At 41.6% G+C, this 21,441-nt stretch overlaps 4 protein-coding genes across 5 annotated transcripts; 1 reads left to right on the top strand and 3 right to left on the bottom strand.

Moving 5' to 3' along the window:
- Window positions 1–970: 970 nt before the first annotated feature.
- Window positions 971–3,956, bottom strand: LOC149269230 (cationic amino acid transporter 4). The gene is made up of 2 exons (XM_089467142.1): window positions 3,324–3,956; window positions 971–3,257 (listed from the first exon to the last, which is right to left on the bottom strand). Exons 1-2 carry the CDS (start codon window positions 3,463–3,465, stop codon window positions 1,405–1,407), a joined length of 1,995 nt encoding a protein of 664 aa, XP_089323268.1. The 5' UTR covers window positions 3,466–3,956; the 3' UTR covers window positions 971–1,404.
- A 2,218-nt stretch (window positions 3,957–6,174) lies between these two features.
- zye (zona pellucida domain-containing protein zye) lies at window positions 6,175–17,744 on the top strand. 2 transcript variants are annotated; one of them, XM_089467877.1, is made up of 4 exons: window positions 6,175–6,306; window positions 11,048–11,118; window positions 11,183–11,424; window positions 11,478–17,744. In XM_089467877.1, the coding sequence occupies exons 2-4, from the start codon at window positions 11,077–11,079 to the stop codon at window positions 17,533–17,535; spliced, it is 6,342 nt and encodes a 2,113-aa protein (XP_089324003.1). In that variant the 5' UTR covers window positions 6,175–6,306; window positions 11,048–11,076; the 3' UTR covers window positions 17,536–17,744. The 2 variants fall into 2 exon arrangements, with proteins under 2 accessions (XP_089324003.1, XP_089324004.1); XM_089467878.1 differs by lacking the exon at window positions 6,175–6,306 and adding an exon at window positions 7,317–9,618.
- A 222-nt stretch (window positions 17,745–17,966) lies between these two features.
- Window positions 17,967–19,952, bottom strand: LOC149269228 (dipeptidase 2). The gene is made up of 3 exons (XM_089467885.1): window positions 18,955–19,952; window positions 18,570–18,745; window positions 17,967–18,515 (listed from the first exon to the last, which is right to left on the bottom strand). Exons 1-3 carry the CDS (start codon window positions 19,786–19,788, stop codon window positions 18,170–18,172), a joined length of 1,356 nt encoding a protein of 451 aa, XP_089324011.1. The 5' UTR covers window positions 19,789–19,952; the 3' UTR covers window positions 17,967–18,169.
- Window positions 19,953–20,145: 193 nt separating this feature from the next.
- LOC108612348 (integrator complex subunit 15) lies at window positions 20,146–21,434 on the bottom strand. The gene is made up of 2 exons (XM_018005226.2): window positions 21,248–21,434; window positions 20,146–21,185 (listed from the first exon to the last, which is right to left on the bottom strand). The coding sequence occupies exons 1-2, from the start codon at window positions 21,327–21,329 to the stop codon at window positions 20,161–20,163; spliced, it is 1,107 nt and encodes a 368-aa protein (XP_017860715.2). The 5' UTR covers window positions 21,330–21,434; the 3' UTR covers window positions 20,146–20,160.
- Between the last annotated feature and the right edge of the window lie 7 nt (window positions 21,435–21,441).

Raw genomic sequence — 21,441 nt, 5'->3', positions numbered from 1 at the left:
ATGTTATGACGATACTTTCGCGCTCTCCCTCTCTCCTCACACCTTGATTTGGCAGCTTATTTCAATAGATAATGGAATCAGCGCTGCGACATTCCATTTCACGAATTTTCAATCTCGCACGAAATGCAATAACGTTCACGAACTAAATGATTTCTAAATGATTTAATATTTGTTTGTACTACATTGAGCAGATTTACGTGATGATAATTGAAAAATTCATTTAATAATTTTAATATTGAAAATAAAATAAATTTTGAGTAAATATTGATTAATTTTAAAATAAATTAAAATACCCATTATTGTAATTGTATTACAATTTTCCTAGATTTAATCTGTATTTAATTTTGCAAAATTCACCATATGTTTAATATACTGATAAATTGATATTTATAAAATGAATCAATTTTTATATTAAAATATATATTAAAAAAAAATTATATAATATTTTGCAATAAAAAGGAATTTAATTCAATTTAAATAAAAAACTTCAAAAATCATAACGTTTAAGAACCTAGAGCTCTTCGTGTTTTCCTGAATATTTATGAGCATATTTCATTAATATATATGTAGTATATATTCACTTTTTCCTTAGTATTTGTAGCTTCGTAAATATTTCGCCATATGTTTAATCCGGAAGAGTAATTGCGCTCTATAGGAATTGTATTTGCATTACTCACTGATTTGCCAGATATTTTTATAAGTTTTCGACTGATGTGATCGAAACATTATAAGGCATACTTTTGGGGCTAGAGCTTTTGTTGGAAGAAGCGTATAAATAATATAAAATGTTGATCCAAGTTTGCAGTTCTTAAGGTCTACAACTCTAGCTAATGGAACTAAGAGCCCTCTAGAAATCAAAAGCTATTTGCCGGCTATTCGTTCTTTTGATGAATTTTTCGACTATAGGTCCTTTTTCAGACTCATAACTAAGCCCAAACTGTACCAAACCAAATAAACTCTCTTTAAAAGATTGATGTTTACATAAATATTTAATTGGTAGATATCTTTATACATTTATCAAACGATTCAAATATACTTTAATATATCATCTTTAATATGTTGCAATTATTGTTATTATTTTTTGTATATATATATATATATTCATGTACACGTATAATGGATATAATAGAGAGTATATATGTAGGTATAAAGATTTCTGAAGTGGGCGTGGTACATAACATTGGATGGGAAGGTACTGTATTAACAATTGTTACAGGCAGGGCTGGCCACATATACAGGAATAACATATACATTTATATATAGAGTTACATTAGTTTGTGTTCGTCTGACATATTTGTTCAACAAGCTTTATATATGTAAGTATATAATTTTCGATTGATGTAAATTGAATAACAGATATAAATATAAATACATATATATATAAACGTGTTCTCATCGATTGATTTAATTTGGACTCTCTGCATTATCGTCGCATTCCTCGTCAACAATGGGCTTCTTATCGTCCACTTTTCGGCGACCCAGGAAACGTTCGAGCACCGTATGCTTGGCCACATTCTTGGAAGCCTTGAAGGATCCCCAGTTGAGTTTGCCTGCCTCCGATGAGGTCATCAGAATGGAGTACGTGGAACAGGCTTCGCCCTCCTTGCTGTGCCGAATGCCGTACAGGAAGTAGACGACCATGCCTATGGTGACCCAGACAAAGAAGCGCACCCAGGTCAACGCATCCAGATGGACCATCAGCATAATATTGCTAAAGATGCCCAGGGCCGGCACGAAGGGCACCAGCGGCACCTTGAAGTTCAACCCGCGCGTGTTCTGATTGTGCACGGCCATGACGGCGACACAGGCGCTGGCCGCAAAGATGATGAAACCGTAGACGAGCAGAGCCCACCAGGTGCCGGAGTAGAGCTGCGCCCACGACACCTTCAGCTCCAGGCAGATGGCAAAGCTGAGCACAATGAAGAGCAGCACAGCCACCGAGACCACCGACCCAGGTGCGAAGCGGCCCAGCAGTGGCTCCAGCCAGCGAAATTGCGGCTTCAGACGGCCAGCCAGAGCGCCCTCAATCAGATCGCTTGTCGGGGATGCTGTATCGATGCTCGACTGTGAATCGGCATCCTCGTCGTTCTCCTCGTCCGGCGTGTCCGGCGCATAGACGGGATTGGGCGTGCCCACGTGGGTGAGCGGGCGATAGCGCAAAATGATGACACTGGCCGAGACAATGGTGTAGGCGAGCAGCGTGCCAATGGACATGAACTCCACCAGCTTGGCTAGGTCGAAGACCAAGGCCAGAGCAGCGCTTAGCAGGCCGGAGACAATCAGATTCAGCAGCGGCACCTGGGTGCTCTGGCTGATCCGCCCGAAGCAGCTGAAGAGCAGCCCGTCCGAGGCCATTGCGTACATGCAACGCGGCAGCGCATAGAGCGAGCCCAGCAATGTGGTCGTCATGCCGCAGAGTGCCCCAATGGAGATGATGTACTTCGCCCACGGCAGATGCAGCTGGCCAAAGGCCTCCGGCAGCGAGGCGGCCGGATTGATCTCGCTGATGGGTATCATGAGCGTGAGGGCCGCACTCACCAGAATATAGCCCACCGTGACGACGCAAAGGGACAGCACCGTGGCGATGGGTATGGAGACGGCTGGATTCTTGGCCTCCTCCCCGGACGTGGCTATCGAGTCGAAGCCAACGAACGCATAAAAGCAGGTGGCAGCCCCGGCAATCACGCCCCCAAAGCCATAGGGCAGAAAGCCGCCCTGCGCCTCGGACCAGTTGTTGGCATCGGCATACCAGAAGCCCACTCCAATGACCACCAGCATGACCCCAATGTTGACCAGAGTCAGCACGCTGTTGAAGACGGCCGTCGCCTTGACGCCGCTGCCCAGGGCCGCCGCATAGACAACGCAGACGAGAAAGGCTAGCACGTCCGGATACTGAGCCAGCCCCGGCTCATGCAGCCCGCCCATCAGCGACATGGTCGTATTGGCAATCCAGCCGCCCAGCATGGAGTCCACATAGCCGCTCCAAGCGCGCGCCACCGAGGCGGCGCCCAGCATGTGCTCCAGCAGGATGTTCCAGCCGATGACAAAGGCCCAGAACTCACCGATCGATATATAGGTGTAGACATAAGCCGATCCAGCCTTGGGCACGCGCGTGCCGAACTCCGCATAGCAAAGCGCCGCCAGCATCGATACAAATCCGGCGAGCACAAAGGACAAGATGATGCCAGGTCCGGCCATTTCCTTGGCCACGGTGCCAGTCAGCACGTAGATGCCCGCGCCCACCATGTGGCCAATGCCTAGATTGAATATGGAGTATAAATTATCTACCTATATCTATTTCTACATATATCCAACAGATATACCCAATAGTGCAATATCGAAGGTGGTCAGGCAGCGCTTCAGTGGCGTCTCCATCACGTCCGCTGGCACCGGCTTGGTGCGGTTCATCTTCGTGCATATGCCGGACATGATGTGTCCCAAAATGGCACGCCTCGAGCTAGGCATTGTCGTGCAGATAAATTCCTCGATTTATATATATATATATATATATATTCGGAATATATAAGATTATATTTATATATATTTCTCTATTGTCGCCCTTCGACCATATGTCACGGAAAATTCATATAAAAAAAATGCGCTCGTTCGTTTTCCCACTTGTTGTTGCTATTTTAATTGACTGCTTTTCGTTTATTTATATGATTTATTCACTTTTTTACTTTTCAATTATATTTGTTTTCCTTATTTCTTTCTGGTTGAATTTCTTTTTGCGGCTCCTGCGTTGCGTTGCACTTGTTGTACACGAACAGCTGTCTCCGTATCGATTTTTCCTTGGAGCAATTACTAGCCGCCCCCGCGCCTCTTCCACTTTTTTTTTGGCTGCCCCATTTGCAGCATTGCCAACACTACGAGCGGCAAACGGTGTTGGCAAACTTTCCGTGAAGTTTTTGAATTTGATTAAACTTCTGTTTCTGATTGATTTTGATTTCATTTGATTTAAAATTCAATTTGAAGAGATTTGAAATTGTAATTTAGCTGTTAGCAGGCGTTAGACATTTGAGCTGGCAGCTAAATTTAAACGAAAATTTTGGTAAAGTATCAGGCGAACAGAAATGATGAGTAGGGCACAAATATTGGTTGAACAGTGGTGCACTCTTAGCCGTTCAAGAGAGTAGTCTCATTTGCCCATAGAAGTATGCTACAAATTATTTGCATTGCAAAAACTGTTGCATAACTTTAGGCATGAAATATAAATAAAAAGAATGAAAAATCTAAAACTTGCTTTAATATGAATATTTTACAGAGCTGAAATTATTTTTAAAATATTAGTATTTAATAAATAATTATAAACATTATATTCCCCATTATTTTACAATATCATTTATTATTTGAATTTTTTTGAAATCATTAAAGTTTTTCTTGTATGTTTTTTGCTATAAAACCAACCTTAAAATTTCATCAGTCGTAATTGCAAAGAGTTAAACAAGATTTTTATTGAAGCTGTTTTTGTTTTTCTACTTATGCAAATTTCTGTGCTCGCACATGCAAAATACGAGTTAAGTTTACTATTCACAACTATAAAAAAAATAATCATAATAATCATATTATTCTTTCTATCTACTTATATTTCATATATTATCTGATTAGTTTGTGGTTCTGGCGCTTTGGCTTTTCCAGATGCTGCCAGTTCAGCATCAGCCCAAAAGTATTTCCGGTTTTGAAGGCCGTTTCGCAAGCGACGACCGCTAACTGTGGACATAAAGGAATTTCTGGCAGCGTATGCCCCCCGGGTTGAATATCTTTAATCCATTCCTCACATTGAAACATCATTTCCTTGAGTTTTTCTTTCAATCGGCCTTCGAGATTTAGGCGTATTGAACGTCTTCATCTGTAGCCATTTTAATTTATTGTTTATTTATTTTTTTGACTAGTTTGAAATCAGCAAGAAATATTGATAGACAATAATTAAGTATATGTTAATATGTATAATTGAATGCCTGCCCATAGGTTTACCATTAGCAGTCGATGCCAACTGTTTTTATATACGTATATATAAGTATAGAAATATATGTATGTATGTATGTATGTATGTATTCATACAAAGGTACTGAGCAATCAGCGAACGGCATCTAAATCGCCATGACCGCTTGCCGCCTGTCTTGTCTGTCACCACGAAGCACGAAGCGGACGCTGGGCATCCAAAAAAGTATGACTGCCAGTATTAATACCTGTTCGGGATGATCGGCCCGCACTGACTCTATAGTTGCATGACCAGCTCATCGGCGTGCCCGTTGCCGTTGTCGTTGTCGTTGTCGTTGCCGGGCCACGATTTCAGTTGCGACAATGACGGATTTTGGCATTTTGGCCCTAAAAATACATACAGAGGTGTTAGCCGTTTGACGTTGCGGATCTTTTGGCTGGAGTTGTCGCCGTTGCAGCGCCTCAGACCGGGTCAAGATGAAGACGACTTCGACGGCGGACGCTCGCCTCACGCGACTGTAAAGCGCAAAAAATAGAAATAAAAAAAAAACTCTATTTCACTGTTTAAAGCAGACATTCTGATGCTCTGATAATAAACAAATATTTAAAGAAACACACGTTTTAAAATTATTTAAATGCATTCTTAACATATCGATAGTAAGAATTGCAGCTATCGATACATTGCAAACATTTAAAAAATGCTGCCAATTTGAGTTGCTTCTTATAAGCGAGCAGTTCTTATAAGAGTTTGGCATTAGGGCATGTGCAGTGCTGCCCATTTCTATGAGAAATTCGACATACTAAACTTTTCAGCATATGTCAAATGCTTGCACGAGGCGCGATCAATAAGTAACGGACATTTCTGCCTGCAACTCGATCTTATGCAAAAACAAATGATGAAGACCTTTGAACAGTTATATGTGTGTGTGCAGCTGCATACTTGAGCGTTGCCACATCGAAGAATAAATATATTTTCAGCGAACATTTTAAAATACTTTTGAAACATGCCTCGTGAGCATCCCCAAAAACAAAAAATTGTAAAGTAAATAACTCTTTTGTGGCCAGCCGTGCTGCTGTTTTAGCTGCTCTTTTCGCTAGCCAGCCCAGCTAGCTGCGACTGCCGCTGCTGCTTCTGCTGCTGTAGCTGCTGCCGTTGATGCCGTTGATGCTGTTGTTTTTTTTGCATCTGCTGCGCCTTTGGATTTTGAAAACGATTTTAGTTAAAACATGCGACGTGTGAGTATATAAACGAAGACGCGTCTTTTCCAAGCTTAGTGCGACTTCGAACTCTTAACCAGCCGGTGATCAAACTAACTCTTTCTCTCTGTCTCTCTCCACCCAAGCAGCGTTCAACTAGCAATTCCTGTAAGTTCAATCAAGTCGCAGAATTTCTTAAGAAAACATCATTTGTGCATTTCAAAATAATCGATAAGACTAATATAAAGTGCAAAGTGCAGTGCGTGGGCGTTCCGAAAACTCTATGACTTACAGCAAATACAAAAAATAGTGACATAAACCAATAATCAGAATTGATTTGCAGACTTTTAAAAAGTGGCGAAATATTATGACTGTGCTTGAACTGAACATATTGCAACAAAAAATGTTGTAAAATCTAAAAGTTTATTTGTAAGTAGGTTTATAGTGATTAAAAAAGTTTAAACAAGAGTTTTTATAAATGTTGGGTAAAGTATTCAAAATAAATTTACAACGATTCTTTAATTATATACTTTCTGAAATTACAATAAATTCTTATATTTATTGCGAAACTGTAATTGAAAATACTAATATAAACATTGATTCTTCTTAATAATATGAAATTAACATAATTGATGCACGATTTGACTTTTAAATATAAAATTATTATAATATATTAAGCATTTAATTTAATGACCTATTATTTAAGTTTATTATAGTTTTATGTGGAATTAAATTTATTTAATACTTTAAAAAGGAGAATTAAATATAGTAAATGAATAAATAATAGTAATTTATAAAAATAGTTAATAGGCGACATTTATTTTTATTTATATAGTCCCTAGCAGGAAATACAAAATATCAATTGAGGAATGGAAAATTCGATGAATTCGAAAAATTAAAATTTTTTTCCTACGTCAAAACTCTTTTGATTTCTGAAGCCAAATAAATATTTTTCAAAAAATTTATTGAGTTGTAAAAAAAAAAATATTTTTTCCAAAAGTTAAGTCACAAAGTATATATATATATTTATATAATTCCGTGAATTGCAGAAAACCCAAACAAAACTTTTATGAGTAAAGCAAAAATGAAGTTATTTGATTGCAAAATTTAAGGAAATTGCTAAGTAAAGTTACTAAAAAAAAAAAAAAAAAAAAATAATAATAATAATAATAATAATAATAAAGTTCTACAGTTTCAAATATTTTAGCAATATTTTATGGAAAATATGAAAATAGAAAAAGCCATTAAAGTAATTAATAATAAGAATATATATACAAATAATTTTATTGTTTTTTGAAATTGCATTTAAAATTGTCTGCATATATTTAGAGAAGTCAAGAAGTTAGATGCAATCCAAAGAGAATTCTCTTCACACGACTTTATAGATATAGTATGTGCAGGCATTGGATGAGCTTAGCAATTCAATTTCATTCGCATCATCAAGCTCACGAAGTCGACATTTAGTTTTGTTTAATATTAATTTGTCTTAATGAATTAAAAGACGTTTAATAAATTGCTAAAATCGCATTGACTTAATTATGGGCTTAGGCAACATTAAACGAAGTTTGTGTAACCATCATGGGCAAGGCCGAATCCAACTGATTAGAGCCGGAAAAAAAGCACTTAAGATGGACAGCGATACGCTGTCGTCAAGTCATTTATTATTCGCGCACATTTTGGCGCTAATTTATAGACTATATCAATTGTGGACAAGGTGCAGTTCCTGACGAAGTCTTGAGAGCCGCTTAATGAGGATGCCGAATTTCACATGCGAGATTCATTAATATGACCGCAATCAGCTTATCCGGATTTGCAAATCTCGGCTCGTAAGACCCAAAAAAAAAGAAGAAAAAAACTGTCCTACTTTGTTTGCCTTAGACTTCAACGACTACTGCTATATGGCAAATGTTGATGCACATAAAAAGTTGCTGTCGAGCACCGAAACGCAAATACACTATTTGCTGATGGTAAGAGTTCAAATCAAATATTGTTGCAACCCCAAAAAGACGCCTCTACGAATAACACAAAAAAAAAAAAACCTTTACCAAACAAAACAGAAACAGCGAAATGTATAAGAAAAAAAACCAACAAAAAATCAACAACAAAAACAAACAAATAAGCTAATGCGAATAAATTTATATAAAGTCGGTTATTATTAGGCCAACCTTTTAGCTGTCGATTCGCCAAGACGATCTTTGCGATAGTTAAGATAAAAAACCTTTTCATCGAGCGGCGCAAATTGATGCCTGTCCAGAAAAAAACACGTAATTAAAGCTCAATTTAAACTTGACATAATTACATATCAAACAATTTTGGATATTAAGTAAGAATTCTTAGACTAGGCGAAATTGCGTATACGCCAAATGAACCGCGCTGCAAATGCAACAGTTCACAGTACACACCTACCGTGATGACTGATGACAAAAGCTGGATGACTGTGAAAAAAAACAGACAGATACACATGTGTGCAGATATGTACATTTATATATGTATATATATTATATTCATATAAATATATGTGCACAATGCGTGGCTGAGGCGTCGTCGTCGTCGCCAAAGCCTGTTGGGTAATCTCACCTGTTTGCCATGACGAATACACGAGCACGAATATGAATACGAATACGAATACGAATACGAATACGCATACACAAGCCGTAGTGTAAGCACCCATGCCTGTCCGGCTGTCTGTCCGTTCGTCTGGCTGTCTGTCTGTCTGTCTGTCTGTCTCGCGTTTGCCCAAATGGCAAAAGTTCACGGCAAGATCATCAATGTCCAAGTTATTATTTATTTCGTTTTGTATGCAGTCAATAAAAAAACATCTTTTTATACGCCAATCATATGTATAGTGAAGATGCTAAAGATGCTCAAGATGCTCAAGATCTCATCAATTGCCACAACAAATTGTTAGTTAGTGTTAAGCTGCCTATATCGTATGTACCTTAGTCTCTGTACTAATTCTTGTATATATTTGCATATTTGCAATCAGTTTCGAGCAATATAAATTTCATTTCAATTCTAATTTACGTTTGTTAAGAGCGGCGCATTTATTGTCAGTTACCTGTTGAAAAAAAAAAGATATTAAACAACAACTTTAAAAAATTTATTTTAACTAAGATAAAGTACTTTGCGATTAACGCCGCGATGCCTCAAAGAATTTTCGAAAATAATAGAAACAACTCAGAAACCAGTCAACAAATCAAAGACTCTGTTTGGGATCGGGGTTCAAGTAACCATTAGGCAACAATATGCACAAATTGCGCATTGATAATTCAGCATAACAACAACAACAACAACAACAAATAATAATAAATATATAAAGAAATAATAATTTAGGGAATCCAAAATGTTGAAGGTCATTCGAACGGATTGAATAAACAAAGATGAATGAATGGCTTGTAAAGCATTCGACAAAATGTGGTAGCTGCGTCGTCTTCAAGAGTTAAGTCATCATTGGGTCAAGCAGACATACACATCAAATAGGTATGTTTGTTTATGTGTATATATGCAGATTATTCGGGCTATACAATCCGGCTGGCTTGCCACACGCCCTCTCAAAATTGACCATTTATTAATGACACCTCTTGCCTTATAAATGATATTACAATCATTTTAAATCGCGCTCCAAACCGGTTTTAAAACACTTTCAACTCTATAACAAAAAAAAAATCTCTGATATCTGGATCAAACATAATTTTTTGACATTGAATATGTCTATACAAATATATCATCTCTTATATAGTACATATGCTAAATTAATTTCATAATGTCAGAAGAAAATGTTTGACGATTAATGAAGTTTTAATGGGTTGAAAAGTGAATTTCTTATTTTACTTTTGATTTCTTTTAATATGTAAAGGAATTACATTAAAACGTTTGAATAGCTTTTCTAGCAAAGATCTGAAATAGTCTATAATAATTCTCCATTTTTAGCCTTACCTAAACAAGTAAAAAAGTTTACTTTGCATTTACTAATTAAAATTTGATCGGCTTCAAATTTCAATGACAATAAATTATGGAAATGTCGTTTATTTTTATTTGATTATTTACAAATTAGTCAATTTCTTAATTTATAATGATCCTATTCCATTAATTTGTCTAACGCAATAAAAAGTGGCATGAAATTCGTGCAAAAATGAGGTCAATACCCAAAACTGCTATTAGACCTTAAAAAACTCGTTTAATTGAAACCAGATCTTTCATTATATCTTTTCGAGCTCGTTAGAATTATTCTTTTGATTAGCATTTACAAAAATAAAAAAATCGATATTATTTACAAACAAAGTCAATTGGTTTCTCTTATTTATAGCCAACGAAATTTTTGTGCATTTCTGAAATCCGGCTTATCGAAATTCTCAATGCCTGAACCTTGCCAAAACTGCAGTCTGAACTTGAGAAACTGCGAATTTTCGAACTCTTGCGATTGTTTTATTATATACCATAATTTTTATTATATTTTATAATTGCTATCAAGGCTGCATAAATTATTGCGAATCTTTTGCGAAGCTAAACAAATTAAATATATATATATATATATAAAAATTAATAAAATATTAGCAAATCAGATTTACCTTGAAGCCATAACATAAAGTCGATCTTTATAGCTTTAGTATTCTTTCTGCCACATTCCAGGGACTAAATAATTCTGAATGATATTTTATTAAAGTATATATTTAGCTGTCAAAAAACGAGAGATATAAATGTGAATTCGCTGCTGATAATTGATCATTGGAGATTAATATTTTTGGCAGAAATTTGCATATATAATTATGTTAATATCTATTGTTATATATCTATATATAGTATATATTTGGACAAAGAATTAGCAGCTACTATTAATATATAATAATACTTATGCATATTAGAAGAGGAAAAAAACACTTTAATTACATTTACGTTTAATTTGCAACAGGTTTTAGATTGAGCGACAATCCACTGAAAATGGTCAAAGCTGGCCACATAATACTTTTGATTCAGCTTTTGGTATGGAACGCGCAATAACGCCAAACGTATTGAGTTTCAATTAATTTATTATTGCATTTTAAAGGTCATTGCTGGCGGCACAGATCTGAGGAAAGGCGATGATTATGTCGATAATGAAGTCAGCCCAGCCGAGGTGGCATTATCGTTCCCCCGAGTTTCGCGGAAAAGCGCCGCATACGACGGCAACATTGAGAAGATCGACGTCAAATGCGACACGTCGAATGGGATGATAGTCGAAGTGGAATTCGCTGAGATCTTTAATGGAGTGATATACAGTCAAGGATATTACAATGATCCCAAGTGCAGGTATGTAGAATTTGAATGCCTTCAATTTGATTGACTTACCCACTCTTTTCCAGATATGTGAGCGCTGGAAGTAATGAGCGTCGATTTGTTTTCAAAGTGCCCTTCGATGGCTGTGGCAGCAAGCCATCCTGTTCAATATGCGCTTCTGTGGACAATATACTGATCATACAGAATGACCAGGATATTCAAGAGAGTTGGGATACGGCACGCAAGATCACATGCAGTCGCAGCGATGAGCAGGAGAAGACTGTGTATTTTCGACCATTTGTTGTCGACATGCTGGAGGTAATATCGGTAGAGACTCCAAGCGGTCCAGTTGAATGCTGGATGGAGATAGGCACAGGTCTCCCACCGAATATCAAGCCAATTAACTATACTTTAAAGCTGGGCACGGATATAACATTTACGATTAATGTCAAACAGACAACACAGACCTGGGATATTAACATCTTGCAATGCTATGCTTCCGATGATCCTGATTTCGACACAGGCACCGCAAACAAATTGCAGCTTTCCGATAAAAATGGTTGCTCTCTGAAGACAAAAGTATTTGGGCAGTGGAAAAAATTGGAGTCATCTCCCGGCCAAACGTTAACTTATTACAATACGCTTAAAGCTTTCAAGTTCCCCGATCGATCTCAGGTGTACTTAAAATGTGATATTGAACTATGTAATGGTGCTTGCGAAAGAAACTTCGCTTGCGGTGAGGAGCTAATAGTCCCAACCAAGCCACGTTGCTCTGCTGGCTCAACAGATCCTGATTGTCAACCAGGAACAATTCGACCTCCTGTAACGCCAAAGACACCAAGGTGTTATCCGGGCTCCACTGATCCCCGTTGTCCTCAAGAGCCAAAGACAACAGTTTCACCTAACTGCTATCCTGGATCACGAGATCCTCGTTGTCAACAAGAACCCATAACTACATCGAAGCCAAAATGCTATCCAGGATCGACAGATCCCGATTGTCAACCAGCTTCTTACCTTCCTCCAACTACACGACGGCCATCAGTCACTACACAGCGCCCTCTTGTAACTACAACGAAGCCTAGGTGTTATCCGGGCTCCACTGATCCCCGTTGTCCTCAAGAGCCAAAGACAACAGTTTCACCTAACTGCTATCCTGGATCACGAGATCCTCGTTGTCAACAAGAACCCATAACTACATCGAAGCCAAAATGCTATCCAGGATCGACAGATCCCGATTGTCAACCAGCTACTTACCTTCCTCCAACTACACGACGGCCATCAGTCACTACACAGCGCCCTCTTGTAACTCCAACGAAGCCTAGATGTTATCCGGGCTCCACTGATCCCCGTTGTCCTCAAGAGCCAAAGACAACCGTTTCACCTAACTGCTATCCTGGATCACGAGATCCTCGTTGCCCACGGGAGCCCATCACCACACAAAATCCCCATTGCCTTCCAGGATCGACCGATCCCGATTGTCAGCCAGCGACTTACCTTCCTCCAACTACACGACGTCCACCAGTCACTACACAGCGCCCTCCTGTTACCCCGACTAAACCAAGATGTTATACGGGCTCGACTGATCCCCGTTGTCCTCAAGAGCCGACGACGACAGATGCACCTAATTGCTATCCTGGATCACGAGATCCTCGTTGCCCACAGGAGCCAAAAACTACTTCAAAGCCCCGCTGCTATCCTGGTTCAACAGATCTTGGTTGCCCAACTACACGACGTCCACCGCTGACTACGACAAAGCCAAGGTGCTATCCAGGCTCTAGTGATCCGCGCTGTCCAAAGGAACTCACTACTACCACCTCAACTCCTGCATGTTATCCAGGATCAAAGGAACCTGAATGCCTAAACTGCTTCCCAGGATCACCAGATCCAAGGTGTCCCAAAGTACCAACAACAAAAAGACCTGGTTGCTATGACGGATCAAGTGATCCGAAATGTCAACCAGCCACTTATTTGCCTCCAATAAAAACAACGAGAATTCCCGGAAATCTAGTTACACCATCAAAACCAACATGCCGTCCAGGTTCAAGTGATCCCCGTTGTCCTCAAGAGCCAAAGACAACAACAGCGCCCAAATGTTATCCTGGATCACGAGATCCTCGGTGCCCAAAAGAACCCACAACCACACAAAAATCCCGTTGCCAGCCTGGATCGACAGATCCCGACTGTCAGTCAACTACTTACCTTCCTCTAACTACAACAAGTCCACCTATTACTACGACAAAGCCAAGGTGCTATCCAGGCTCAACTGATCCTCGTTGTCCTCAAGGGCCGAAAACGACTGCAAGGCCCAACTGCTATCGGGGATCTATCGATCCTCGTTGTCCTCAAGAGCCAAAGACAACAGCTGCACCTAACTGCTATCCTGGATCACGAGATCCTCGTTGCCCACGGGAGCCCATAACTACACAAAAGACACTTTGCCTTCCAGGATCCACAGATCCTGATTGTCAGCCAGCTACGTACCTTCCCCCAACTACACGACGTCCATCAGTCACAACACAACGTCCTCCTGTAACTCCAACTAAGCCAAGATGTTATCCGGGCTCGACTGATCCCCGTTGTCCTCAAGAGCCAAAGACGACAGACGCACCTAACTGCTATCCTGGATCCCGAGATCCTCGATGCCCACGGGAACCCATAACTACACAAAAGCCACGCTGTCTTCCTGGATCAACAGATCCCGATTGCCAGCCAGCTACTTATCTGCCTCCAACTACCAGAAGTCCACCTGCGACAACTACTAAGCCAAGATGCTATCCGGGCTCAACTGATCCTCGTTGTCCTCAAGAGCCGAAAACGACAGCTGCGCCTAATTGCTATCCTGGATCACGTGATCCTCGATGCCCACGGGAGCCCATAACTACACAAAAGCCGCGTTGCCTTCCAGGATCCACAGATCCTGATTGTCAGCCAGCTACGTACCTTCCCCCAACTACACGACGTCCATCAGTCACTACACAACGTCCACCTGTAACTCCATCTAAGCCAAGATGCTATCCGGGCTCAACTGATCCTCGTTGTCCTCAAGAGCCGAAAACGACAGCTGCGCCTAATTGCTATCCTGGATCACGTGATCCTCGATGCCCACGGGAGCCCATAACTACACAAAAGCCGCGTTGCCTTCCAGGATCCACAGATCCTGATTGTCAGCCAGCTACGTACCTTCCCCCAACTACACGACGTCCATCAGTCACTACACAACGTCCTCCTGTAACTCCAACTAAGCCAAGATGTTATCCGGGCTCGACTGATCCCCGTTGTCCTCAAGAGCCGACGACGACAGATGCACCTAACTGCTATCCTGGATCACGAGATCCTCGTTGCCCACAGGAGCCCATAACCACACAAAAGCCCCGCTGCTATCCTGGTTCAACAGATCTTGGTTGCCCAACTACACGACGTCCACCGCTGACTACGACAAAGCCAAGGTGCTATCCAGGCTCTAGTGATCCGCGCTGTCCAAAGGAACTCACTACTACCACCTCAACTCCTGCATGTTATCCAGGATCAAAGGAACCTGAATGCCTAAACTGCTTCCCAGGATCACCAGATCCAAGGTGCCCCAAAGTACCAACGACAAAACGACCTGGTTGTTATGACGGATCAAGTGATCCGAAATGTCAACCAGCCACTTATTTGCCACCAATAAAAACTACGAGAATTCCCGGAAACCAAAAAACTCCAACAACATCAGGTTGTTATCCCGGATCAACCGACCCTCGTTGCCCTCAAGAGCCAAAGACGACAGCTGCGCCTAATTGTTATCCAGGATCACGAGATCCTCGTTGCCCACGGGAGCCTATAACCACACAAATACCTCGATGTCTGCCTGGATCAACAGATCCCGATTGTCAGCCAGCTACTTATCTGCCTCCAACTACAAGAAGTCCACCTGTGACAACTACTAAACCAAGATGCTATCCGGGCTCAACTGATCCTCGTTGTCCTCAAGAGCCAAAGACGACAGCTGCGCCTAATTGCTATCCTGGATCACGTGATCCTCGTTGCCCACGGGAGCCCATAACCACACAAAAGCCACGCTGTCTTCCTGGATCGACAGATCCGGATTGCCAGCCAGCTACATACCTTCCTCCAACGACACGACGTCCATCAGTCACTACACAACGTCCTCCTGTAACTCCAACTAAGCCTAGATGTTATCCAGGCTCAACTGATCCTCGTTGTCCTCAAGAGCCGAAAACGACAGCTGCGCCTAATTGCTATCCTGGATCACGAGATCCTCGTTGTCCACGGGAGCCCATAACCACACAAAAGCCACGTTGCCTTCCTGGACCAACAGATCCCGATTGTCAGCCAGCTACTTATCTGCCTCCAACTACCAGAAGTCCACCTGTGACAACTACTAAACCAAGATGCTATCCGGGCTCAACTGATCCTCGTTGTCCTCAAGAGCCAAAGACGACAGCTGCGCCTAATTGCTATCCTGGATCACGTGATCCTCGTTGCCCACGGGAGCCCATAACCACACAAAAGCCACGCTGTCTTCCTGGATCGACAGATCCGGATTGCCAGCCAGCTACATACCTTCCTCCAACGACACGACGTCCATCAGTCACTACACAACGTCCTCCTGTAACTCCAACTAAGCCTAGATGTTATCCAGGCTCAACTGATCCTCGTTGTCCTCAAGAGCCAAAGACAACAGCTGCGCCTAATTGCTATCCTGGATCACGAGATCCTCGATGCCCACGGGAACCCATAACTACACAAAAGCCGCGTTGCCTTCCTGGTTCAACAGATCCCGATTGTCAGCCAGCTACTTATCTACCTCCAACTACAAGAAGTCCACCTGTAGCTACGACAAAACCAAGCTGCTATCCCGGCTCTAGTGATCCGCGCTGTCCAAAGGAGCTTACTACAACCACCTCAACTCCTGCATGTTATCCAGGATCAAAGGAACCTGAATGCCTAAACTGCTTCCCAGGATCACCAGATCCAAGGTGTCCCAAAGTACCAACGACAAAACGACCTGGTTGCTATGACGGATCAAGTGATCCGAAATGTCAACCAGCCACTTATTTGCCACCAATAAAAACTACGAGAATTCCCGGAAACCAAAAAACTCCAACAACATCAGGTTGTTATCCCGGATCAACCGACCCTCGTTGCCCTCAAGAGCCAAAGACGACAGCTGCGCCTAATTGTTATCCTGGATCACGAGATCCTCGTTGTCCACGGAAGCCTATCACCACACAACAACCCCGTTGTCTGCCTGGATCGACAGATCCCGATTGCCAGCCAGCTACTTACCTTCCTCCAACTACACGACGTCCACCTGCGACGACGACCACGTTAAGATGTTATCCAGGCTCAACTGATCCTCGTTGTCCCCAAGAACCGAAGACCACTGCAAGACCCAACTGTTATCCCGGATCTACCGATCCTCGTTGTCCTCAAGAGCCAAAGACGACAGCAGCACCTAATTGCTTCCCTGGATCACGAGATCCTCGTTGCCCACGGGAGCCTATAACCACACAACAACCCCGTTGTCTGCCTGGATCAACAGATCCCGATTGCCAGCCAGCTACTTACCTTCCTCCAACTACACGACGTCCACCGGTGACAACGCCTAAATCAAGATGTTATCCAGGCTCAACTGATCCTCGTTGTGCTGAAGAACCAAGAACGACTACAAAACCAAACTGCTATCCTGGATCAACTGATATTCGTTGTTCACAGAGTTTAGTAACATCAACTGTGCCTCCAGATACAACTCCTATTTATTGTTATCCAGGCTCTGTAGATCCCCGCTGTCCGGATACCTATAAGGGGTCAACGCCCATCCCGGCAACGTATTTGCCACCATTGAGCGACCCGGGTTACGACAGGACAGTTAGAGATGCGAAGAGCCAATTCTTTAATGAGATTAACAAATTGGCGATCACAAATAATAATATTTTTGAGTTAGACGACGATGAGGATATTGAGCTAGCGCGAGTAAAACGTGATCTAAGCGATTTAAATATAGATCCAATAACTTCCACCGATCAAGGCGATGATCTTTTGTCCAGAAAAATAATGAAGCGCGAATTCAACGAACGGCAACCAGAGAGGGAGGTCATTTCCTTCACTCTTGGGATTCGAACCGCTATCAAAGTGAATTAGCCAGAGTGCAACAGTGCCAGCAAATGAACTCTCTCGCATTTAGGTTATCGTTTAAAAATGTATTATGCCTACATATTTATATCTTACTATTAAACGTATTCATTCAAACATACTCGATTGCTAGTGCTCTAAGTGTAAGTAAACTCAGCTTGTAACGAATGATTTATGTACATTTTAATTCATACAAATAAAAGTAAATAGAAAACGAAGCGGCTGCATTTCTTTTCCATTATATTTGTATGGGTTGGTATTTTCCTGCAAATCGAGGTTTTTTGAATTAAAAAAAAAAAAAAAACAACAAGATATTTAAAATATCTGTTTAGAATTTTCTAAGTTGCAAGCTATAAGAATATATCAAATCAAGATTAATAATTAATTAAATTACAAAAATGTATCAAATACATTGGAAATTATTCTGATTGCACACTAGGTTTTTGATTAATTAGATATTTAGGTAAATTAAACTTTATTCTTAAATGAGCTTTGAATATTTGTTGCCACGCGCCCATCGAAAATATTCATCTATATGGTTTATTTATCTAAAGTTTAGCAGAAACTCGCTGATATTATTCGATCGCCCGATATCATAAGGTATACAGTTAAAACACATTAAATATATTAAACAATTAAGTATTTATGTCTCTGGATAGCGGCAATATGAATTGCTTTCGATAGATTCGCTGGGTATCCATTCCTCAAATAGAGGCAAACGATTCTTGAGTGCTTCGATTTCGCGCAGAATTCTCATAACATTTCCGCCCACCAGTTTCTTGATCGCCGCATTGCCCCAGACGCGATCGCGAGCCAACTCGGCCAGCAGTAGAGCATAGCTCTTGGGAGCACCACCCAGACCAATATGGTCCACACCAGCCACCTTGCGTACATAGTTTATGGCAATTATGGCCTCCCTTACATTAATTGGTCGATCTCCACAGCGCTCCAAGTTCAGTAGAATCACTCCTCCATTTTCGGGCAGCAGGCTGAAATGTTTTCGTTAAACAACAGAAACTCGAATTTGGAGACTGAAGGCCTACCTGAGTACATGGTCTGGTATAGAAGCCACATTGGTACCATTACACATGGAGAGTGGGCTAGCATTCATCAGGAGAACAGGTGCCTTGGCGGTGCGCAGGGCTATTATCATTGCCGCCTCGCTTAGCTGCGATATCTCTACCAACATGCCCAGCCGATTCATTTCGTATAGCATTGTCTGAAAAGAAAAAAGTTGATTTTCTTTTATTAAAAAAATTATAAAAATAATTTAAAAATACATATATTATAAATAAAATACATATACATACAAATAGAACTACATATGTATTTAAACAAATTTTACTATAACAAAAAGTAAATAATTTAATTTAAATTTAAATATTATAAATATATATTCCAAATGTCATTTCATTAGTTTGCATTCACCTTGCCGAATTCATTAAGCGAATTGGTCGCATTCTCTTCCGCTAGATAGTCCCTTCTCCTGATGGCAGCAGAAGCCCAAGGTGTGGTGCACTCCAAGCTGGTAATTGAAACGAATCGGGCGCCCAGCAGGTAGAGCGAGCGCAGAACGGCAAGGCTGGTGCCCAGGGCGTGGCCGCCACCGATGCCCATAAGCACAGCCACCTCGCCTCTTATATGGGTCTGCTCCATCTCGTCGGCCGACTCCACAATGTGCATGGAATTCGTGGAGGCTGTGATGCGTTTCGCCTCATCGATACCCTCCAGAACCAGCTGCACTGCATCCAGATACTGGGCACCGCAGTGCACAGCGATGGGCCACAACACGGCACCAATATGATTTTGCCTAATGTCGGCCATGCCGCTGCTGTTCAGTTTGACGTCACTGGGCGGCTTCCATGAGCCCTCGATCAGAGGTGATTCCGTCAGCAGCCGCCGAATAAAGGCCAAGCGGGCCTCCAGCAGCGACGAGGAGCGCAATTGAAGGGCCAATGGAATGCCACCAGCCATGGCAATGCACACAAGTACCACGCAAATACCCACTAAAATCTTGCGACCACGCGCACCTCCCGGACGCTCAGCGGACGACTCGCTGCAGGAGTCCTTCTTGCAATTGTAGCTCGGAATGCCACCATTGGCGCAATGCAGCTTCTCATTGCCACCGCCGAACTTCGTTATCTCCGCTGGCAGCTCAATGTCCGCGATCTCTGTGAACACAAAGCATTGTTGCTTGCAATGCGGCTGATGCTGATGCAGCGGATGCACCTCCATAAAATCACGATTTGGCACTGAATTCATTGCATCCTCTTAAGTATGCAACAATCTTTATCTGTAACTTTACCCCTATCTGTATCTGTATTAAACCGATTTTTCCAAAATAAACAGCACTACGCGAGAACTTCGTTGTATTGATTTTCGTTTTTCAATTTACTCGCACCGAGGTCCTGCGCACTGAAATCCTGTGGATTCTTTCGAAAGTCTGGCAGCACCTCTAAACAAATTTTAAAAAGCAAATCAATATTTCTAATGGGATTATATAAGTGGGCTAAATTCAAAATATAAAACGTGATTTACATATTATATTATATATAAATATTTAATTTTTATTTATTAAAATTTTCTTAATAATAATATATTTCAATTTTAAACACGTACCTATTACTTAATTGCTTATAGTTTTTTATGAGCAGCTAGCACAATTTTCATTAGTGCGTGGTGCGGCAGAGTCTCCAACACGCACAGCAGTTGAATATGATTCGTTATGTAGTTGGAGGAGAGCGCTATTTGCACGGCTTGAGCAAAGCGCTCCATGCACTTGATGTAGGCAGCATCCTCTTCAGGTGCCACTTTGGTCTCAACAAGATGAGCGCAGTACTTTTGTAAAGAAGTCACAATCTGAATTAGATCCTGAGCATGCAAAGGCGTTGACTCGCCGTTGTTAACTGTCTTCAGTAGTGTGTGTAGCAACGATAAATGCAAATTGCTATAAGCCTGTCGATTCGAAACCAATGGGGCCAACACCACCCAGCGCAACAAACCGGCGAGCGGTGTGGTGAACGGCATGGCAATGGCGCCGGCAGGCAGAACAAGAGGCTGTTGTGGTGCCTGACAGAGCTGCGGATTCTCTGTCGTCCATTCTGTAATGACATCCAGAAGTGCATCTGGTGGTGGCGTCAGAACACCGCCACGTTTCTCATTTAGGTATAGATCGGCCACGGCTACCATAAAATTGGCTGCAAAGTGCGGACCAACCAATGGCAGATGTCGCAATTGCTCAGGAGTTTTGCGCGAGAACGAGATGAAGTCGCTCACTATATTCTGAGCAACCTCCAAGCTCGGCTGCGTTTTGCAGCCAACTTGTTGCATCCATGTGCCAGCCGAGGAGAGCAGTGGGGCTACCGAGCCCGATACCGCAGTACTAATTAGTCTGGATAGGAGCCTAGAACGCTGTGGGGTCAAGTGACTACCAAACAGAGAGAGAAATATCGCATTACGAGTGTCATCCCGGCCAGGCCTTGAAAAATAGTCAATGAGTGCGAGAATCAATTGAAACTCCTGATAGATATTCATTTGGCTGATGCCCCCCACTGTTTGCATTTTACGAACATCTCCATCCTTGGCACGTTCCAGAAAAATGAATTCCGAAATGATTTGCATTGCCAAGTTCTGTTTGTTACGGCTGGCAATGAGAGTTTCTGCAAGTAGACATAAACATTGCATACAATAGCTCCAGGAGGACCCGATATTTTATACCCACCTAATCGAGTTAGTGCCTCAACTGCACACATTGGATACTCAAATTTCCTTAAACTCACTTTACCATCGCCTACAGAAGCCATTTCTGTACAAATTTTAAATACGTTTTCTACAAATGTTGTTTTCGGTCTGCGGTTGTTGTTTTACAGTTCAGTGTACGTTTTTTCCGAACAGCTGATTGACAAATCAAAAATC

Source organism: Drosophila arizonae, chromosome 4, assembly GCF_054131065.1.
Source record: "Drosophila arizonae isolate 15081-1271.41 chromosome 4, UAZ_ARI_1.0, whole genome shotgun sequence".
In the NCBI taxonomy this organism is placed as follows: domain Eukaryota; kingdom Metazoa; phylum Arthropoda; class Insecta; order Diptera; family Drosophilidae; genus Drosophila; species Drosophila arizonae.
This window is presented reverse-complemented; position numbering and strand designations above follow the sequence as displayed.

What these genes read in the sequence shown, in the direction of transcription:
- LOC149269230 (XM_089467142.1), bottom strand. Translation starts at nt 3,465, where the DNA reads ATGCCTAGCTCGAGGCGTGCCATTTTGGGACACATCATGTCCGGCATA. An exon ending in CTTCGATATTGCACTATTGG is followed by an intron (nt 3,258 to 3,323) that starts GTATATCTGTTG and finishes TATTCAATCTAG; the next exon opens with GCATTGGCCACATGGTGGGC.
- zye (XM_089467877.1), top strand. Translation starts at nt 11,077, where the DNA reads ATGGTCAAAGCTGGCCACATAATACTTTTGATTCAGCTTTTG. An exon ending in TACTTTTGATTCAGCTTTTG is followed by an intron (nt 11,119 to 11,182) that starts GTATGGAACGCG and finishes TGCATTTTAAAG; the next exon opens with GTCATTGCTGGCGGCACAGA. An exon ending in TACAATGATCCCAAGTGCAG is followed by an intron (nt 11,425 to 11,477) that starts GTATGTAGAATT and finishes ACTCTTTTCCAG; the next exon opens with ATATGTGAGCGCTGGAAGTA.
- LOC108612348 (XM_018005226.2), bottom strand. Translation starts at nt 21,329, where the DNA reads ATGGCTTCTGTAGGCGATGGTAAAGTGAGTTTAAGGAAATTTGAGTAT. An exon ending in TGAGGCACTAACTCGATTAG is followed by an intron (nt 21,186 to 21,247) that starts GTGGGTATAAAA and finishes GTCTACTTGCAG; the next exon opens with AAACTCTCATTGCCAGCCGT.
- LOC149269228 (XM_089467885.1), bottom strand. Translation starts at nt 19,788, where the DNA reads ATGAATTCAGTGCCAAATCGTGATTTTATGGAGGTGCATCCGCTGCAT. An exon ending in CGCTTAATGAATTCGGCAAG is followed by an intron (nt 18,746 to 18,954) that starts GTGAATGCAAAC and finishes TTTTCTTTTCAG; the next exon opens with ACAATGCTATACGAAATGAA. An exon ending in ATACCAGACCATGTACTCAG is followed by an intron (nt 18,516 to 18,569) that starts GTAGGCCTTCAG and finishes AAAACATTTCAG; the next exon opens with CCTGCTGCCCGAAAATGGAG.